Below are 21975 nucleotides of genomic sequence, written 5' to 3' on the forward strand. Positions count from 1 at the left end.
TGGCCGTAGACTCAGGTCTACTAAAGACGGTGGAGCGAGGGGGCTCTGTTGAAGTTGCTCTAGACCCTCCTGCCAACGGCAGGTGTCTAGATAGCTGCTGCTTCTCCTCCTCTAGCTCCCAAAACGCACAGCCGCATATTTGACAGCGGTTCCGAAGAGACCGCTGTCAGAGATGGGGGCGTTTAGTAGGGCGGCTTTGTCAGTCAACCTTCACAGCAGTCAGACAGCCAGAGGTGGCGCTCCGCAACCACCAAAGTGGACGTGGACCTCCCCGCTCATACAGCCGACGCCTTTCCGGCGCTATCCTCAAAGCTTCCTCCATCTCCTCTCCCGACAGCGCAGTCCTACACATGGTGAGACGGGACAGAGAGGCTGCCAGGAGGGCAATATTATTTGCTGCTGCTACATCCTGTACCCCTAGAGCAAAGGACTTCTCTACCAGCTGGGATGTGAGTCTGTCGTAGGTAGTGTGGGTTTCTTGGACGACGGCCAGGAGCTCAAACTTGGGACAAGGTACACAGCTCGGGCGTCTTCGAGCATAGGGATCTCCTGAAGCCGTTTGTCGTCCACTCTGGTGAATGGGGTGTACGCCTTTGCCGGCGCTCTGGCCGCACTCTTCTTGTATTTTGTGAGTGAGGGCATGGCTGTTGCCAAAGGCACAGCCGCCCGTCTCGGTTTAGAGTATGGGCCGCCGACCATCATATCCACTTCCGGGTTGGAAGGAATAGGGGGCAGTGCAATCTCTAGACGGCTTGTGGAGCCGCTCAATGAGCCCTGTAAAGTCAGAGCGCAGAGAGGTCGTGGCGTAGGAGGGGGCTGCTGAAAACTCAGAGCCTGTCTCTTCCTTGCCCAAGGATGTGAAATTCCCCTCGCTCTCCCTGGGGCGGGGGGTCATTTCAGCCTTGGTCAGTGGGGTGGGTTTTTCCCGGAGAAAAACCCAGACACTTCCCAACATCCTCGTCTTCTCCGGAGGCTCCGTCATCATATGACGTCTCAGAACCTGAGGCTAACACAGACATGGCGTCCTCTAGAGGAAGATCTACCCCAAAAAACGCCCACCGCTGCCAATTCTTCTTTAAAGAAACGAGGGCGCAGTTAGCGCATTCCGGGGGATCTGTAAGTCTGCCCTAGCGTGCTGCGCAGGTCCATAGCCGCCATAGTGGAGCAGCAACACTGAGCTCTTAAAAGTTTTTGGGGGTAGAAAAAGCATGCTCATTGATGGACGACGTCGAGACCAGGAGATAGACAGCGGGTTCGTCCTGAGACTTCTCTCTTCTCTTCTAGGCTTCTTCAGTTCTGTCGCTGGGAGGATAATGGGAGGCTGATTGTGGGGACGCATCCCCTTATATAGGGACACCTGTACTCCTATTGGCTGCAGGTGTGTGCATAATTTTCTCTCAGGATATTCGGAATGACATTGACTGGACTGTGATATTTGTCAAGTACATTGATGTGACAGAGAAATTCCGTTACTTAAAATATTTGCACTCAAAACTTGAAAATAAAATGATAACCCAAAACTATTACGTAGCTGAAGTTTGAACCCAGTTTGAAGAGGGCAAACTATTAGATTTCATGCTCAAGAAATGTGACCACATGATGTAAGGAAATATTCTTCCAAAGAAACTGCCATTAAGGGAATAAGAAAAAAAAAACAATGTTCAGAAGCATATAGTGACCAATAAGATGATTTTGCACACTACATTTTTCCCTTGAGAGGGAAGCCGTCACAGCCTGGTTAAAGTATTTGAGGATCCATAGCAAAACAGTTGAGACCCAAAATAGCCTTATTTCAATTTTCGCAATTGATTTGGCGCATTAGGGTAACTACATTTTATTGAAATGTCATGTTGGGGAATAATCAGAATTAGTTGGTAACATAGATAAGATGTTTTATATTCATTATATGCTTGTGAGTTATTTCTCTTCAGAATGTCCATTTTTGGATAATACTGTTGGCCGGTTGCAGTCATCTGTTCTCTGACATGGGGTCAGTTACTTGGGCCGCAGAGAGGGGAGGGGTCAAGCTTGTCTTCATATGTAAACATATCTTTTGAATCAATTATCTCTTGGCTCCACAATGTCTGTGTGCCAGTCACTGTGTCTCTGTGATCTTGTCAAGGAGGGGGTATTTGATATATGCCTGTTGATAGGTTTTGTTTTATGGTCCTGAGAGCGAGAAAAGGACATAGTTTAGGAGACAAAGCTGAACGATAATTTATGGCCAATGCTGTCTGGCTATGTGTGTCTTTGCTATAAAGGATCTCAGTTGCAATGTGTAAGGACTCTCAGAGAATTCATTTATAAACACTGAATTGATCTGAGAGTCACAGGGTTGTGATGGAGCTCATATAATTAAAGATGGACTTTATGATAACTCTGACTTGTGTGTGGTTTGCTCTCATGATTTGGTAATACAGGACATCTCCACGACAGTCATGCTCTGTAACTAGGGTTGTGAGCGTTAAAATTTAAAACCAAATTGGGATCCTTGACAATAAGAGAAATCCCTATACGAAAAACATTTTTCTTTCTTTGTTATTTCCCACAATTTCTTTTATAACAGTGCAGTTATCAAAAAACATTTTATTTCCGATGTATTGCCTAAATATACGATAGGCTACAAAAGGCCTGGGGAAAGTTGTGTAATTTAAATAAACCAGAGAGGAAGAGGCGAACTTGAGTCTACTTTGGTAAATTTGTGAGGCATGCAAGAAAAGACATTGCGAGATACAGATTACCAAGACATCTGCGCACCACTGTTCTTTCTGCCTGCCCCCCTCTCTCCCTCTCGCTGGCTCGCCTGGGTTGTCATCATTACGCCGATTCTATTGCGAAACATTTCAGAACGAAAGCAAACAGCACGAAACGGAGGGACCTGCCTGAATTTGTCCAATAGAAACTTTTGTTTTAGTTTGGATGAATGACTGTCCCTTCACCAATGACACAAGTGTGTGTTCAGTCTTCGGTCTGTTGTGTGTAGAATATCTAGGCTAATTCATTGATGATAGGCCCTGCTTTACTGAAGTTGCGAGACATTGAAAGCCAAGAAATTGCGAGATCCAGCTTTTGATTGCCGATAGATAAGCCTGCCTGGTGGCTGACCTGCCTTTACTGTCCATCCCTGGCTAGCTCGTTATGAAAGACGCAAGTGTTTGTGTTCTCAGAAGTACGGCAACTATGAAGTCTCCTCCTTTCCAAAAAATACAGAATCTTAGGAGTTGATTCCTAGCAGAGTCAAATCTTGACCCTCAGAAATGGGAGTCGACACCCTGGAATCGACGTGCAAGGACTTGAGGAATCAATTATTTTAGAGGTGATTCTCCAACACTACGTCATCATCGTTAACAGTTGGAAAAATGGCAGAGAAAGGCAAGCAGGAATGTCATGTACTGTATGGCAATACTTTGAGAAGGTAAACGAGAAGCAAATGCAAACTTTGCGAGGTGGAATTGAGGTACAGTATTGGTATTTAATGTGCAATATGAAAGGGATGCACCATGAGACCTGGCAGCAGCACAGCTATGAATTCACATGGAACTTTAGGCATTTTCCTTATCGTTTTAATGGAAAATAAATATGGCAGTTTAACAGTTAAGAAAAATATATATATTTGTCACAACCCTAACTGTAACACAGTTCCCTCCCTGATAACTTGTGGGCAAATGTTGCAGCACATGTTCCAGTTTGAGTTGTGTTGTTGAGAAAGCTGCCAGACCAAAGGAGACCTCTCGCACTCCCTCCCCCTCTCTCCCTACATGCCATGTCCCATCTTCCTGTGAATGACTGAATGCATCAACACCTGAAGGACCTAGCTACCTAAAAGCACAGGCCAACTCAAAGAACACAACAACTTCTCCTGGCCATAGTACTAGGGCTATATACTATCACAACTGTTTGATATTCCTGTACTACAATACTGTATGTTACTACTATATATTACATGGTACTCCTCCTGAGTGCATATTCTTTTACTGGTTTATCCTCAGTGGTTTGGATGGAAAGGGTGAGAGTTACACTACATGGACAAAAGTATGTAGACACCTGCTCGTCGAACTGACTTTCTGCACTGCTAGTGCTGTTATTGTGAAGTGGAAATGTCTAGGAGCAACAACGGCTCAGCAAGTATCCGCAGCAATGTTCCAACATCTAGTGGAAAGCCTTCCCAGAAGAGTGGAGGCTGTTATAGCAGCAAAGGGGGGAACAACTGCCAATGATATTGGAATGAGCTGTTCGACGAGCAGGTGTCTACATACTTTTTGCCATGTAGTGTAGTGTACCTACCCCATACATTTAAAATCATTCTAAGACCTAGTCAAGAGCCCTACTACTGTATCCAAATATAAACCCAGCCTGCACCTGGAAGAGCATGGTGCGGTTTTTGTCGGCGTCTGAGGGCTGGACGTTGTTGGGGGCACTGGCGTGGCGGCGGCGTGCCGGGGCGGCTTTGAGCGCACCCTCTAGGGGCCTCCGCTGCAGACTGCCCGCCAGGCTGCTACAACGCGTCCGGAACTCCTGCTGCTCCTCGAAACCAGAGTCCTCCAGGATGCACTCGGGGAAGGACCCCCGCAGGCTGCCCAGGCTGGGGCTGTTGGACATGATCTTCCCTGGGAGGCATAAGAATGAGTCAATACCCTCTAGGCCTTCAACCGCACTCCCCCAAACACACAAACACAGGCTCCCCAGACATTCCCTTCACTACGGAGAAGACTCAAGGACGAGTCATACACTAACTACACTGTCCAATGCCACATTTCTATTCACAGGTCTCTTGTGAAAAATAATTAATTGGACTTCAAATCAACACCTGTCCATCACATGTTCCAATTAGCTGCAAAATCTGTGAGACAACATCCTCAACCCCAACTTCATACCATATGCGGAAAATGGGACACGGAATGATGTGTTTTACTACAACTTAGCCTAGAACATCAGTTTTCAACTACAAAAGGGGATTTTAAATACATTTGTATTTATTTTTATCAATCTAGCATGTTCTGTGTGGTACATTTCAGCAACAAGCTGCCCTCATCAGGAATTGTTTGGACACTTTACTGGGAGAAGTCCTTACCTCCAGAACCTCCTCTGTTAGTGACCTCATCCACCTCCAGCCCCTCAGGGTCCTCCAGCCCCTCACTGTGGGTGGTTGAGGAGAGGGGGTCTCCGTCATCCCCCATGATGAACTCTATGGGGGCGCTTTCTGTGGATCCCCGCTGGTCATTCAGGAGGCGCAGGTGCTTGCGCTCCAATTCATGCTGGCGGAACTTGTTGATGCAGTCATCAATGAGGGTGGAGGGAGCCTTCTTGTGCCCGATAGTCACCTTTGATTGATTGATTAATGGATACAATTGATTGATACAATGACTGGTTGATATCATCTAATTGATCGATTACACAAACAATGTCAATTACCCATACAAATACAGTCATAACTGTTTTAGGGAGCTTAGCTCTCACATATGACAATTCAGTCATCCCATACACATACCGACATAAAGATACTGTATATGGCTTTGATTCATGTCAAATTATTGATGATAAACACACAGTGAGGTTGAAAATGGATCTGATAGTGGTCCTGTACCTTGCCACAGTAGAGCACTTCAAACTTCTGGGAGTTATAGAAGGCCTCTTCAGTATCCCGCTTGGGCTTGGAGTCTTCCTTTAGGGCCGACTTAGACACCGCACGGATACTACTGATCACTTCTGGTACCTGGAGAGGAGGAGGAGAGAGAAATATGAAGGATATGGAGGGAGAAATGAGAAGAGGGGAAGGGAAGGGGAAAGGGAAGAAAGTGTAAATGGTGAAATTACTGAGATATAGATGTATTTATTGCAATAGTTTGTGAGTGGGAAACATACACTATAATTCAAAATTGACATGTTGAAATATAATCATTTTAAAAAGCGCTAATTTCCCTAAATCGAATCAAATTTAATTTGTCACATGCGCTGAATACAACAGTGAAATGCTTACTTACATGCACTAAACCAGCAATGCAGTTCAAGAAATGAATGAAAATATTTACTAAATAAACTAAAGTTAAAAAAATAATGAAAAGTAACAATGAAATAACAATAACGAGGCTATATGCAGGGGTACCGGTACCGAGTCAATGTGCGGGGGTACATGTTAGTCAAGGTCATTTGTACATGTAGCTAGGGGTAAAGTGACTATGCATAGATAATAAACAGCAAGTAGCAGCAATGTAAAAACAAAGAGTGTGCGGGGGTCATTGTAAATAGTCCGGGTGGCCATTTGATTTATATTTATTATGGATCCACAGCATCTACTCTTCCTGGGGGTCTGTCAAAATTAAGGCACTTATACAATTTATTTACTGGGATTGATGTATTGGGCCGTACGCACTACCCTCCATAGCGCCTTATTGTCAGATACCAAGCAGTTGCCATACCAGGCGTTGATGCAACCGGTCAGGATGGTCAAACTTTTTTTTTTTGTAGAACTTTGAGGACCTGGGGACCAATGCCAAATCTATTCAGTCTCCTGATGGGTAAAAGGTGTTGTCTGCGGTCTTCACGACTGTCTTGGTGTGTTCGGACCATGATAGTTTGTTGGTGATGTGGCCACCAAGGAACTTGAAACTCTCGACCCGCTCCACTACAGCCATGTCGATTAAATGGGGGCCTGTTCAGCCCTCCTTTTCCTGTAGTCCACGATCTTGCAAACGTTGTTGTTCTGGCACCACACGGCCACGTCTCTGACCTCCTCCCTATAGGCTGTCATCATTGTCGGTGATCAGGCCGACCACTGTTGTTTGTCAGTATACTTAATAATGGTGTTGGGAGTCGTGCTTGGCCACGCAGTCGTGGTTGAACAGGGAGTACAGAAGGGGACTGAGCACGCACCCAAGGTACCTCCGTGTTGAGGATCAGCGTGGCATATGTGTTGTTGCCTACCCTTACCGCCTTGGGGCGGCCCATCAGGAAGTCCAGGATCCAGTTGCAGAGGGAGGTGTTTAGTCCCATGGTCCTTAGCATAGTGATGAGCTTTTAGAATCCCGTTCAGCAGGGATTACAGCTGTGAGTCTTGCTGGGTAAGTCTAAGAGCTTTCTACATCTGGATTGTGTTAGAATCACGTTTGGCAGGGATTACAGCTGTGAGTCTTTCTGGGTAATTCTCTAAGAGCTTTCTACATCTGGATTGTGTTAGAATCCCGTTCGGCAGGGATTACAGCTGTGAGTCTTTCTGGGTAAGTCTCTAAGAGCTTTGCACCCCTGGACTGTACAATATTTATTTAAATTATTCAAGTTGTTTGTTGATCGTTGATAAACAGTCTTTTTCAAGTCTTGCCATATATTTTGAAGCCGATTTAAATCAAAACTGTAACTAGGCCACTCAGGAACATCCAATGTGGTCTTGAAGAGTTGTACGCAGTGATGTGCTGCCCCAAACGTAAGTCTTTGTATTCAGGACATAAAGTAAATTTCTTTGCCAAATGTTTTGCAATTTTACTTTATTATAGAAGGGACATTTTTTTTTTTTATATTTGTATTCTGTACAGGCTTCCTACTTTTCACTCTGTCATTTAGTTTCATATTGTGGAGTAACTATAATGTTGTTGATCCATTCTCAGTTTTCTCCTATCACAGCCATAAAACTGTTTAACTTCCTCTTTGGCAATGGAGTTAGGAAGGACGCCTGTATCTTTGTAGTGACTGGGTGTATTGATACACCACCCAAAGTGTAATTACTAACTTCACCATGCTCAAAGGGATTTTCCAAGATAATTGTATGTGTGGGGTACATTTAAAAGTACATTTTGTATTTTTATTGAATTTTAAAACATACAACATACTTGCAGTAAAGCCTCTCAACATATACATTACATTCAATCATCAAGCAGACATCCATCCAGAGCGACCCACAGGAGCGACCACGGTCAAGCACCCCGCCCAAGGGCACATCGACAGATCTCTCACCAAGTCAAATTGGAGACAGAACCAGCAATCTCTTGGCCAACAGCCCAAGCTCCCAAACAACCACCAACCATTCAAGATCCCCCCACAGTTCTCCCGAGAGTAGCCCCTCAACCATCCGAGACAAAAACTCCCCCTCCATCCATTTCACCTATAGTGCATTCGGACACTATTCAGACCCCTTGACTTTTTCAAAATTTTGTTAAGTTAAAGCCTTCTTCTAAAATTATTAAATATATTTTTTCCCTTATCAATCTACATACAATACCCCATAATGACAAAGCAAAAACAGGTTTTTAGAAATGTGTGAAATTAAATTTATTTTTAAATGGAAATATTATATTTACATAAGTTTTCAGTCCTTTGTTGAAGCACCTTTGGCAGCAATTACAGCCGAGTCTGGTTTCGCGCCCAGGCTCTGTCGTAACCGGCCGCGACCAGGAGGTCCATGGAGCGACGCACAATTGGCCTAGCGTCGTCCGGGTTAGGGAGGATTTGGCCGGTAGGGAAATCCTTGTCTCATCGCGCACCAGCGACTCCTGTGGCGGGCCGTGCGCAGTGCGCGTTAACCAAGGTTGCCAGGTGCACGGTGTTTCCTCCGACACATTGGTGGGGCTGGCTTCCGGGTTGGATGGCACTGTGTTAAGAAGCAGTGCGGCTTGGTTGGGTTGTGTATCGGAGGACGCATGACTTTCAACCTTCGTCTCTCCCGAGCCCGTACGGGAGTTGTAGTGATGAGACAAGATAGTAGCTACTAAAACAATTGGATACCACGAAATTGGGGAGAATTTTTTTTTTTTAATTTAAATAAAAACACACACAAAAAAAAAAATTTAAGAACACATTCAGTGCCTATAAGAACATCCAATAGTCAAAGGTTAATGAAATACAAATGGTAGAGAGAGAAATAGTCCTATAATAACTACAACCTAAAACTTCTTACCTGGGAATATTGAAGTCTCATGTTAAAAGGAACCACCAGCTTTCATATGTTCTCATGTTCTGAGCAAGGACCGTAAACGTTAGCTTTTTGATCACCTCCCTGACCAAGGTCCTTTTCCCCCGATTGCTCAGTTTGGCCGGGCGGCCAGCACTAAGAAGAGTCTTGGTGGTTCCAAACTTCTTCCATTTAAGAATGATGGAGGTCACTGTGTTCTTGGGGATCTTCAATGCTGCAGGAATGTTTTGGTAACCTTCCCCAGATCTGTGCCTCGACACAATCCTGTCTCGGAGCTCTATGGACAGTTCCTTCGACCTCCTGGCTTGGTTTTTGCTCTGACATGCACTGTCAACTGTGGGACCTTATATAGACAGGTGTGTGCCTTTCCAAATCATGTCCAATCAATGGAATTCACCACAGGTGCACTCCAATCAAGTTGTAGAAACAAAGATGATCAATGGAAACAGGATGCACCTAAACTCAATTTCGAGTCTCATAGCAAAGGGTCTGGATACTAAGTAATGTACTAAGGTACTGTTTTTTTTATTTTTATACATTTGCATAAATTCTACAAACCAGTTTTTACTTTGTCATAGGGTATTGTGTGTAGATTGATGAGGAAAAATGTGTATTTAATCAATTTTAGAGTAAGGCTGTAACATAACAAAATGTGGAAAAGTAAAGGGATCTGAAATCTTTCCGAATGCACTGTATGTTTTCAAAACGCATACTGCCTCCAGCTCACATTGTGAATTAATGGGTGACATGCAGATAGATAGCCTGTTGCCGGCACTTGAATGGTAGGCGAGTTTCAATTACCAGTTGATACATTTTTTTAAATTTTTTTAAGAGACACACAGGCCAATTGAATTCCACTTAATTATGCAAATTAAGCTATAGACCAATAAGCATGATGGTCAATTTTATTTACATCGACTGGTATTTCCGTCAATGACTACAAAGCATTATTTTGCAATTGGATTTATTTTCTCCCGGCCGCCTAGCTCTGGACCGATGCATCAGCTGTTGCCCGTATCTCTGCCCTCAGATAAAGTTCCTCTTTCTGCTGGTCTGCCTCCATTAACTCAATCTCCGTTTTCAAAGTTTGAATCTGATCCATGTGCACCTTCGTCAGATTAGCAGAATGGTACCGTCCTGAGCCCCCATCGATTAGTGGCCTCTATTAGAACCAATAGATAAATTAGCTAATTTAAACTTTAGAACTGCAAGTGACACTCACACAAATGCTGCATACAGAAACACATTAAGAATATAGCAAAACTCACACTCCCTATGTGTCCGACTGATGCCCACCGCCATGCCATTGCTATAGAACAAAAACAGAATTTTTGTAAACAGAGCCTTTCTGGTAGTCCCGGGTTGCAAGTGTTGGAAAGCTGGACTCGAGGACGCACAGCAATGCTATCAGTAATTGCAATCTTGGATAGATAGCTACAATTTTCTCACTGCATTTAAACTTATCCAATCTTCACACACCGCCACTGTGCAGCATGCATGCAGACGTACTGTAGCTAGCTAGCTAACGTTAGCTAGCCCATCTGTAGCACCCAACAGAAACCATCGGCAAAGTTACTATTGAAGCCATTTCATTTATTTGCTGAGACTTAGCCTATTTAGAAGGCTATTTTTGTCAGCATAAAACTGAGTGACGCACTCATTTGTGTCTTTCGTTCAAAATAAGTTATACTATAAAGCAAGGTTAAAGACACATTCTTCCTGATCACCTTTTGCATATGCAGTCTCTCTCTCGTTAGGGCAAATTAGGTCTGTGATATTGAGTACAATGTTAAACTTTAGAGAACTTAAGCCTCAAATACATTGCAAGTTCTCCCATTTTGGCCATTAGGCTACCATTTACAATAGGACTCAACTCTATCGGTAGCCAAAACTGTGGCACAAAGAGTATTTTTCACACCTAGCCGAGCTATTAAGACGATTCTTTTGTAAATTAATGGACGTGTGAATGCGTCTGTCTAAGTCGCTCTCCTCTCGAACTAGAGTTCTGTGTCTGCAAAAATATCAGCTGGTAGGTGGTCCCGAGGTTGAGAGAGAACTTGGGTAATTAAAATAGTGCAATTACACTTAAGATGTGGACTGAAGAAATTCAAAAAAATGGGATACTTGTGCCTTACAGACCATTACTCGAGGAGAGGGTGCTATCCACCATGGAATGGGACAGCTCCCAGCTGCAGAAAACACAAGGTGAAAGAATACCGGTGGATCTGGTTGATTTCCACTATCACTTCAAAAGAAGCCTTGGAGGCAAACAGCTCTTCACCTGGAAATGTAATAAAGCGTCACCGTTTTAGTAGCTTTTTTTGTTGGCCAGTTCAGGCTTTCATTCATAGACCATACGCAGGCCAAATGGTAAAAGTCTGAGTAGGCATACACTAAATACACCTATATTTGTTTATTTACGTTTCAGATCAACTACAGTGGCAAGAAAAAGTATGTGAACCCTTTGGAATTACCTGGACTTCTGCATAAAGTAGTCATAAAATTTGATCTGATATTCATCGAAGTCACAACAACAGACAAAAACAGTCTGCTTAAACTAATTACACACAAACAATTATACGTTTTCATGTCTTTATTGAACACACCGTGTAAACATTCACAGTGCAGGGAGGGGAAAGTATGTGAACCCTTGGATTTAATAACTGTTTGACCCTACTTTGGCAGCAATAACATCAACCAAATGTTTCTGTAGATGCGTATCAGACCTGCACAACAGTCAGGAGGAATTTTGGACTATTCCTCTTTACAGAACTGTTTCAGTTCAGCAATATTCTTGGGATGTCTGGTGTGAACTGCTCGAGGTCATGCCACAGCATCTCAAATCGGGTTGAGGTCAGGACTCTGACTGGGCCACTCCAGAAAGGCAGATTTTCTTCTGTTGAAGCCATTCTATTGTTGATTTACTTTGTTTTGGGTCGTTGTCCTGTTGCATCAGCCAACTTCTGTTGAGCTTCAATTGGAGGACAGATAAAGACATTTTGCAGCAGAATGTTAGGCTAAACTTGGGAATTCATTTTTCTGTCGATGATAGCAAGCTGTCCAGGGCCTGAGGCAGCTCCAAACCATGATGTTCCCTTCACGATACATTACAGTTGGGATGAGGTTGATGTTGGTGTGCGGTCTTTTTTTCTCCACACATAGCGTTGTGTGTTCCTTCCAAACAACAACTTTAGTTTCATCTGTCCACAGAATATTTTGCCAGTAGCGCTGTGGAACATCCAGGTGCTCTTTTGCAAACTTCAGACGTGCAGCCATATTTTTGTTTTGGGACAGCAGTGGCTTCTTCCGTGGTGTACTCTCATGAACACCATTCTTGTTTAGTGTTTTACAGATCGTAGACTCGTCAACAGAGATGTTCGCATGTTCCAGAGATTTCTGTAAGTCTTTAGCTGACTCTAGGATTCTTCTTAATCTCATTGGAGCATTCTGCTTTGTGCTCTTGCAGTGATCTTGGCAGGACCACCACTCCTAGGGAGAGTACAGTGTTGAACTTTCTCCATTTATAGACAATTTGTCTTACCGTGGACTGATGAACATCAAGGCTTTTAGAGATACTTTTGTAACCCTTTCCAGCTTAATGCAAGTCGACAATTCTTAATCTTGGGTCTTCTGAGATCTATTTTGTTTGAGGCATGGTTCACGTCAGGCAATGCTTCTTGTGAAAAGCAAACCCACACATTTTTGTGAGTTTTTTTTTTAATAGGACAGGGCAGCTCTAAAAAACATCTCCAATCTCATCATATTGATTGGACTCCAGGTTAGCTGACTCCCGACTACAATGAGCTTTTGGAGAGGTCATCAGCCTAGGGGTTCACATACTTTATCAAACGTACACTGTGAATGTATAAATTATGTATTCAATTTAGACCTGAAAAATACAATAATTTGTGTTATTAGTTTAAGCAGACCGTTTCTGTTGTAGTGATGATGATCAGATCTAATTACCAATTTATGCAGAAATCCAGATAATTCCAAAGGATTCAAATACTTTTTCCTGACACTATTTTATTAGCTAAATATTAGAAGGCTCTTTCAAAGCAATTTGAGTTGTCAATGTGTCGCATTTGCGAAAATAAAATGTTATCGTTCTTAATTCATGGCATGGTTTATTTTCATCCAAATGTTGACTATGACACAAATGATTTCATACAGGAGGTAGAAATAATAGCCTACTGTCTGAAGACAAAAACAATGAGGCTAAATTAATGGATGTTATTGTAAGGGGTACCTTATTAATTCAATATAAAACTTCATTCAGAAGGTTAAAACCAAATTAAATACATTGAAATACGAAAGCTATAGACTAATAGGTGTGTTTGAAAAATGACAAGCTTGCAGCACACATCTGACTATTCATTATGAATACGATTTACATTAATTTAGTTCACATTCTTCATTCTAACCACAATGTGACAAAACATAGAACACACACACCATAAGCAGATTAACTTGACTAAAACAAATGAATTAAATCTCTAGTAAATGTAATAAATAAAAACAAACACACTAAATAGCTCAGGTCTTAAAAATATGGGCAACCTGTTTTACCTCCGTATCCTCGCTGGAATCTCTTTCATTCACTTTCTTTTGCACATCAGCAAAGGACTCAGTGTTTCAGAAACTATCATCCATTCACCAAATCAAATGGTATTGGTCACATACACGTGATTAGCAGATGTTATTGCGGGTGTAGCGAAATGCTTGTGCTTCTAGCTCCGACAATGCAGTAATATCTAAGTGGTAATCTAACAAATTACACAACATATACCCAATACATTTAGGACTGAATTAAGAGACTATATACATATGGACAAGCGATGTCAGAGCAGAACAGACTAAGATACAGTAGAATAGTATAGAAAACAGTATATATATATATATATATGGATGAGCGATGTCAGAGCGGAACGGACTAAGATACAGTAGAATAGTATAGAAAACAGTAATATAAATATATATATATATGGACGAGCGATGTCAGAGCAGAACGGACTAAGATACAGTAGAATAGTATAGAAAACAGTAATATAAATATATATATATATGGACGAGCGATGTCAGAGCAGAACGGACTAAGATACAGTAGAATAGTATAGAAAACAGTAATATAAATATATATATATATGGACGAGCAATGTCAGAGCGGAACGGACTAAGATACAGTAGAATAGTATAGAAAACAGTATATATATATATATATATATATATGGACGAGCGATATCAGAGCAGAATGGACTAAGATACATTAGAATAGTATAGAAAACAGTATATATATGGACGAGCGATGTCAGAACGGAACGGACTAAGATACAGTAGAATAGTATAGAAAACAGTAATATATATATATATATATATATATATATATATATATATATATATAGACGAGCGATGTCAGAGTAGAACAGACTAAGATACATTAGAATAGTACAGAAAACAGTATATATATATATATATAGATATATATACACAGTGGGGCAAAAAAGCATTTAGTCAGCCACCAATTGTGCAAGTTCTCCCACTTAAAAAGATGAGGCCTGTAATTTCCATCATTGGTACACTTCAACTATGACAAACAAAATAAGAAAAGAAATCCAGAAAATCACATTGTAGGATTTTTTATGAATTTATTTGCAAATTATGGTGGAAAATAAGTATTTGGTCTATAACAAAAGTTTCTCAATACTTTGTTATATACCCTTTGTTGGCAATGACAGAGGTCAAACGTTTTCTGTAAGTCTTCACAAGGTTTTCACACACTGTTGCTGGTATTTTGGCCCATTCCTCCATGCAGATCTCCTCTAGAGCAGTGATGTTTGGGGGCTGTTGCTGGGCAATACGGACTTTCAACTCCCTCCAAAGATTTTCTATGGGGTTGAGATCTGGAGACTGGCTAGGCCACTCCAGGACCTTGAAATGCTTCTTACGAAGCCACTCCTTCGTTGCCCGGGCAGTGGGTTTGGGATCATTGTCATGCTGAAAGACCCAGCCACTTTTCATCTTCAATGCCCTTGCTGATGGAAGGAGGTTTTCACTCAAAATCTCACAATACATGGCCCCATTTATTCTTTCCTTTACACCACATATGTCAGAGTCAAGGCCCGCGGGCCACATCCGGCCCGCAAGAAGGTTTTTTACGGCCCCTGGGATGATCTTGATTTATTATTAGAACCGGCCCGCAGCAAGCCGGCAGCCCGCAGATCTTTTACACGCACCAATACTACATTTCCCACAATGCAAAGGTGACGCACCGAGCAGTAGGCTGCTTCATTTCAATATTTATTGGCACAGCAGTCGTCAGCATCACAGTAAAATTAACTTTCAGATACCCATCAAAAATGGCAAAACGGAAGGTGGATACTGAGAACCGGGGTTTCAAACAAGGTGGGAGTCGGAGTATATGTTCACGAAGGTAGCTGGAAAACCTGTGTGTCTTCTGTGTGGAGAAAGTGTGGCGGTACTGAAAGAGTATAATCTGAGACGACATTATGAAACGAAACACGCGGACAAAAACAAGAATATGGACATGGAACAAAGGCTACAAAAGGCAGAGGAATTAAAACGAGGCCTCAAATCTCGACAGGCTCTGTTCAAAAAGCCAAATCACAAGGCCAGGCTGCTGTCAAGGCCAGTTTTATTTTGGCAGAAGAGATCGCTAAATCAGCCCGGCCATTTACGGAGGGGGATTTCATCAAAAACTGCATGATTAAAGTTTGTGACGAAGTTTGCCCAGAAAAAAGGCAACTCTTTTTAAATGTGAGTCTGAGCAGAAACACCATTGCCGAGAGAGTAGACCAGTTGTCCATCAATCTAAAAGAGCAGCTTGTGAAAAAGGGAAAAGATTTTATTGCATATTCCTTGGCTGTGGATGAGAGCACCGACATTTCTGACATTGCCCAGTTGTCAATTTTCATCCGCGGAGTGGACTCCAACCTAAGCGTGACAGAGGAGTTTTTGGCTTTACGTCCTATGCATGGCACAACTACGGGGCATGATTTGTATGAAGAGGTGTCAAGATGTGTAAATGAGATGGAGCTGCCTTGGGAAAAACTCGTGGGTTTGACAACCGACGGAGCACCTGCGATGTGTGGACACAGGAGCGGACTGGTGGCGAAGATACGGGAAAAGATGCAAGAGGAAAACGCGACAGGTGAGCTGACAGCTTATCATTGTATCATACACCAGGAAGCGTTGTGCGGTAAAGCCTTGAAAATGGAGCATGTAATGAGCATCATCACGCGCACAGTTAACTTTATCAGAGCCAAAGGTTTGAATCACCGCCAGTTCAAGGCATTTCTGACGGAGTTAGAAACGGAGCATGGTGATTTGCCTTATCACACAGAGGTGCGATGGCTAAGCCAGGGAAAGGTGCTTCAAAGATGTTTCAGCTTCGTGAGGAGATTTGTCTGTTCTTGGACAGCAAAGGGAAAGACACAACACAACTCCGAGACGAAATGTTTCTGTGTGAAATGGCTTTTCTGTGTGACATTACGAGTCATCTGAATGCAATAAACTTGCAGCTGCAGGGTCGGGATCGTGTCATCTCTGATATGTACAGTACAGTGAAGGCATTTAAAACCAAACTGACTCTGTGGGAGACGCAGATGCGGAAAGAAAATTTGAGCCACTTTCCCAGCTGCCAGACCATGAAAGAGAAGCTCTCTACCAGTGCGTTCCCGAGCACACAGTTGGCTGATAAAATAGGTATGCTTGCCGCTGACTTTCGACGCCGATTTGCTGACTTTGAAGCACAAAAAAGCAGGTTGGAACTGCTCGGTAACCCATTTGCTGTTGACGTGGAAAGCTCACCACCAAACCTCCAAATGGAGTTGATTGACCTCCAATGCAATGATGCACTGAGGGCAAAATATGCGGCAGTGGGTGCTGCGGAGTTCGCCCGTTTCCTCCCGGCACAATGCCCCAGCTGCGCATCCAGGCTGCTCAAACGTTGTCTATGTTTGGCAGCACATACCTGTGTGAACAACTGTTTTCTTTGATGAACCTGAACAAAACATCACACAGAAGTCGACTTACTGCTGAACACCTCCACTCAATTCTGAGGATTTCTTCAGCTCAGAGCCTTACCCGAACATTGATGAACTTGTGGAAAAGATGGGACACCACCAAGTATCACCCTCAACCTCAAACAAGTGAACATTACTGTGCAATCACATATTTAGAGTTTTTACTCAGTTCAAGTTTAAAAGTTAAAATTTAATATTTGTTTTCACTGCATGTTACTTCTCCTTAAACAAAGTGTTGTTTTTGATTAATAGATTTTTGCACTTTATTTTTTTGTATTTCAATCCAATTATATTTTAAAAATATTTCAGTTGAGTGGATGATAGAAAATTGCTATTATTGTTTTTTCTTTGAAGTAAATTTAGCCCACTTTTGCTAAAATAGAAAATATAGTCTACTGATGGTGCCTTGAATACCGGTTTCTTTCATTTAATGTTCATGTTATGGGGATATTTATATAAAGGAAATTTGTCTTTTGTGTCTGTTGAAAATTAAAGATTACTGACAGAGCCATAAGAAAATATTGCTTTATTTATCTGATCATATTGTAATATATTTGTTAGGTTTTCAGTAGGTTCAATTAGGTTCACTAGACTATATGCGTCATTTAAAAAATTTTCAATGAACATTCGAACAGTCCGGCCCTCGTCTTGTAGCTGATTTTTTTATTTGGCCCTCCGTCCATTTGACTTTGACACCCCTGCTTTACACGGATCAGTCTTCCCGGTCCCTTTGCAGAAAAACAGCCCCAAAGCATGATGTTTCCACCCCCATGCTTCACAGTGGGTATGGTGTTCTTTGGATGCAACTCAGCATTCTTTGTCCTCCAAATACGACGAGTTGAGTTTTTACCAAAACGTTCTAGTTTGGTTTCATCTGACCATATGACATTCTCCCAATCTTCTTCTGGATCATCCAAATGCTCTCTAGCAAACTTCAGACGGGCCTGGACATGTACTGGCGTAAGCAGGGGGACACGTCTGGCACTGCAGGATTTGAGTCCTTGGCGCCGTAGTGTGTTACTGGTGGATGGTAGGCTTTGTTACTTTGGTCCCAGCAGGTCATTCACTAGGTCACCCCGTGTGGTTCTGGGATTTTTGCCCACCGTTCTTGTGATCATTTTGACCCCACGGGGTGAGATCTTGCGTGGAGCCCCAGATCGAGGGAGATTATCAGTGGTCTTGTATGTCTTCCATTTCCTAATAATTGCTCCCACAGTTGATTTCTTCAAACCAAGCTGCTTACCTATTGCAGATTCAGTCTTCCCAGCCTGGTGCAGGTCTACAATTTTGTTTCTGGTGTCCTTTGACAGCTCTTTGGTCTTGGCCATAGTGGAGTTTGGAGTGTGACTGTTTGAGGTTGTGGACAGGTGTCTTATTTTATTTTTTACCTTTATTTAACTAGGAAAGTCAGTTAAGAACAAATTCTTATTTTCAATGACGGCCTAGGAACAGTGGGTTAACTGCCTGTTCAGGGGCAGAACGACAGATTTGTACCTTGTCAGCTCGGGGGTTTGAACTTGCAACCTTCCGGTTACAAGACCAACGCTCTAACCACTAGGCTACCCTGCCGCCCCAATAGTGATAACAAGTTCAAACAGGTGCCATTAATACAGGTAACGAGTGGAGGACAGAGGAGCCTCTTAAAGAATAAGTTACAGGTCTGTGAGAGCCAGAAATCCTGCTTGTTTGTAGGTGACCAAATACTTATTTTCCACCAGAATTTGCAAATAAATTCATTACAAATCCTACAATGTGATTTTCTGGATTGTTTTTTCTCATTTTGTCTGTCATAGTTGAAGTGTACCTATGATTAAAATTACAGGCCTCTCTCATCTTTTTAAGTGGGAGAACTTGCACAATTGCTGGCTGACTAAATACTTTTTGCCCCACTGTATATATGGACGAGCGATGTCAGAGCAGAACGGACTAAGATACAGTAGAATAGTATAGAAAACAGTATATATATATATATACATATATATATATATATATATATATACACACTGCTCAAGTGTCTTTTAATATTCTGTTTGTACAGCCTCATGCTTTATCAAGGAAAGGGGCCCTTTTTACATTTCCAAACCTTCTCTGGAAGACTTACACATACTTGCAAACAGGCCCCATCATTCATTTTCTTGTCATGTTGTTCCAAGAGTTTGAAGACCTCAGAAAAAGTATGGTTAAAAACACTAGGCAATTGAAAGGATCCTGTACTGTGGCCAAATGTAGGCCTAGTGCTTCTCAAGTGAACCATACTTTATCTGCACACCGAAAAAGCATGAGGTTGAACAAACAGAATATAAAAATACGAACAATAACAAGATGTATCATTCTGGGACAAACCAGAATTAGGCCGTGAGCCAGGAAACAGCTTTCACATAGACGCAACCTGAACAGGACAACTATACAAGGCTATATACACAAGGCTCGAGACCTGGAAAAATACAACAGACTTTGGAACAAATGAGAGACTGAAGTCAACGGTCTTCTTCCTCTATTGTGTCACACAAAGCTGGAGGCAAAATAAGCAGAGGCATCATGCCAAAAAACATTGGAAAATGCAGTGTAAGGGCTCAGGGAAATCAAACACATTTTTTTTTAGCACATGCTTGATAAACAACAGGTGTAGACGAACAGTGGCATGCTTCCTCGGGCCCTTCCAAACAATCCAGAGAAAAATAAGATCATATAAAAAGTAATAACACGTAATAATAAATACACAATGAGTAACAATAACTTGGTTATATACACTGGGTACCTGTACCGAGTCGATGTACGAGGTAATGGAGGTAGATACTGTACGTACATATAACTAAGAATAAAGTTACTAGGCAACAGGAAAGATAATAAACAAACAGTAGCAGCAGCATATGTGATGAGTCAAAAAAGTTTGAAAAAAAGGGCCATACAGATAATCAAGTAGCTACCCGGACTAACTATGTAGCACTCTTCTGGCTTGGGGGTCAAAACTGTTCGGGGTCCTGTTGGTTCCAGACTTGGTGCATCGGTACCTCTTGCAGTGCAGTAGCAGAGAGAACAGTCTATGACTTGGGTGGCTGGAGTCTGACAACTTTAGTGCCCATTTCTGACACCACCTGGTAGAGAGGTCCTGGATTGCAGGGAGCTCGGCCCAGTGCGCACTGCCCTCTGTTGGTCAGATGCCAAGCAGTTGCCATATCAAGCGGTGATGCAGCCAGTCCAGATAGGGATTGAGTGGGAAGGGTGTGTGGGGGGGGACAGAGGGAGAGAGCGACTAAACCAAACTACACCATGCAGAGGCATACAAGTCAACGCTGTCTGTCCTTTTGGAAATGCTAGGAAAATGTGAATGCATTCCATCTGGCAGCCTGCGTAGAAGAAATGGAGTGGTGTGAACAAAATAACTCTCGATCGATAACAGCATTCCGCCTTAAATCTGCCAGACACAACAGCACAGGGGTAATGGCGACTGAATGGCCAGCTCTTAAAAAAAGCTTCTGCTTTTCAGAAACACAACCCAAGGTCAAACAAATTGGCCTACTTGTTTAAGGTGGCAATGAATGAATGCTAAACCAAACAAAACCTCCCTGTATCTGCAGTACTGCACACACCCTATCGCTTTAACTCCGATAAGAGGGGGAGTTGGTCTGTTGGACATACCGATGGTATGATTATCAATTCCTCTTTGCGTGGGTGCGTACTACGCCACTGCTTATAAGTTAAAAGGATACTTTGGGATTTTGTCCTGATGTTAGGCCGCGATGTGGCTATGCCATATGGCTGTGGGCTACACTAGTTAATTTAGTAGACAAGACTTGCTTAGAATACCGTGGCATTATTTATATAGTATGAAGAATACAATTGAATAAAGCTGAATAACATAAAGGATATTTGAGGGAGTGCACACATGCGGTTATTCTGTGTTGAGCGGTTAACAAAGAGATAGCTATTCCTATATGCTTCATTTAGAGTTATTCATGTAACTTTAGTTCTACAAACAATGAGCTACAGTGGGGCAAGAAAGCATTTAGTCAGCCACCAATTGTGCAAGTTCTCCCACTTAAAAAGATGAGGCCTGTAATTTCCATCATTGGTACACTTCAACTATGACAAACAAAATAAGAAAAGAAATCCAGAAAATCACATTGTAGGATTTTTTATGAATTTATTTGCAAATTATGGTGGAAAATAAGTATTTGGTCTATAACAAAAGTTTCTCAATACTTTGTTATATACCCTTTGTTGGCAATGACAGAGGTCAAACGTTTTCTGTAAGTCTTCACAAGGTTTTCACACACTGTTGCTGGTATTTTGGCCCATTCCTCCATGCAGATCTCCTCTAGAGCAGTGATGTTTTGGGGCTGTTGCTGGGCAACACGGACTTTCAACTCCCTCCAAAGATTTTCTATGGGGTTGAGATCTGGAGACTGGCTAGGCCACTCCAGGACCTTGAAATGCTTCTTATGAAGCCCCTCCTTCGTTGCCCGGGCGGTGTGTTTGGGATCATTGTCATGCTGAAAGACCCAGCCACGTTTCATCTTCAATGCCCTTGCTGATGGAAGGAGGTTTTCACTCAAATCTCACGATACATGGCCCCATTCATTCTTTCCTTTACACGGATCAGTCGTCCTGGTCCCTTTGCAGAAAAACAGCCCCAAAGCACGATGTTTCCAACCCCATGCTTCACAGTAGGTATGGTGTTCTTTGGATGCAACTCAGCATTCTTTGTCCTCCCAACACAACGAGTTGAGCTTTTACCAAAAAGTTATATTTTGGTTTCATCTGACCATATGACATTCTCCCAATCTTCTTCTGGATCATCCAAATGCTCTCTAGCAAACTTCAGACGGGCCTGGACATGTACTGGCTTAAGCAGGGGGACACGTCTGGCACTGCAGGATTTGAGTCCCTGGCGGCGTAGTGTGTTACTGATGGTAGGCTTTGTTACTTTGGTCCCAGCTCTCTGCAGGTCATTCACTAGGTCCCCCCATGTGGTTCTGGGATTTTTGCTCACCGTTCTTGTGATCATTTTGACCCCACGGGGTGAGATCTTGC

General features: G+C 42.5%; 1 protein-coding gene across 3 annotated transcripts in view; it reads right to left on the reverse strand.

Moving 5' to 3' along the window:
• tbc1d4 (TBC1 domain family, member 4) overlaps positions 1–21975 on the reverse strand; it is a 158389-nt gene that overhangs the window by 103096 nt on the left and 33318 nt on the right. For all 3 annotated transcript variants that reach the window (XM_029666306.2, XM_029666220.2, XM_029666394.2), the window contains exons 2-4: positions 5585–5713; positions 5072–5321; positions 4360–4607 (exon numbers count right to left, since the gene is read on the reverse strand). In XM_029666306.2, coding sequence (XP_029522166.1) covers positions 4360–4607; positions 5072–5321; positions 5585–5713 — 627 coding nt within the window. The remainder of the gene's footprint in view (positions 1–4359; positions 4608–5071; positions 5322–5584; positions 5714–21975) is intronic.

Source organism: Oncorhynchus nerka, linkage group LG1, assembly GCF_034236695.1.
Source record: "Oncorhynchus nerka isolate Pitt River linkage group LG1, Oner_Uvic_2.0, whole genome shotgun sequence".
Taxonomy (NCBI): domain Eukaryota; kingdom Metazoa; phylum Chordata; class Actinopteri; order Salmoniformes; family Salmonidae; genus Oncorhynchus; species Oncorhynchus nerka.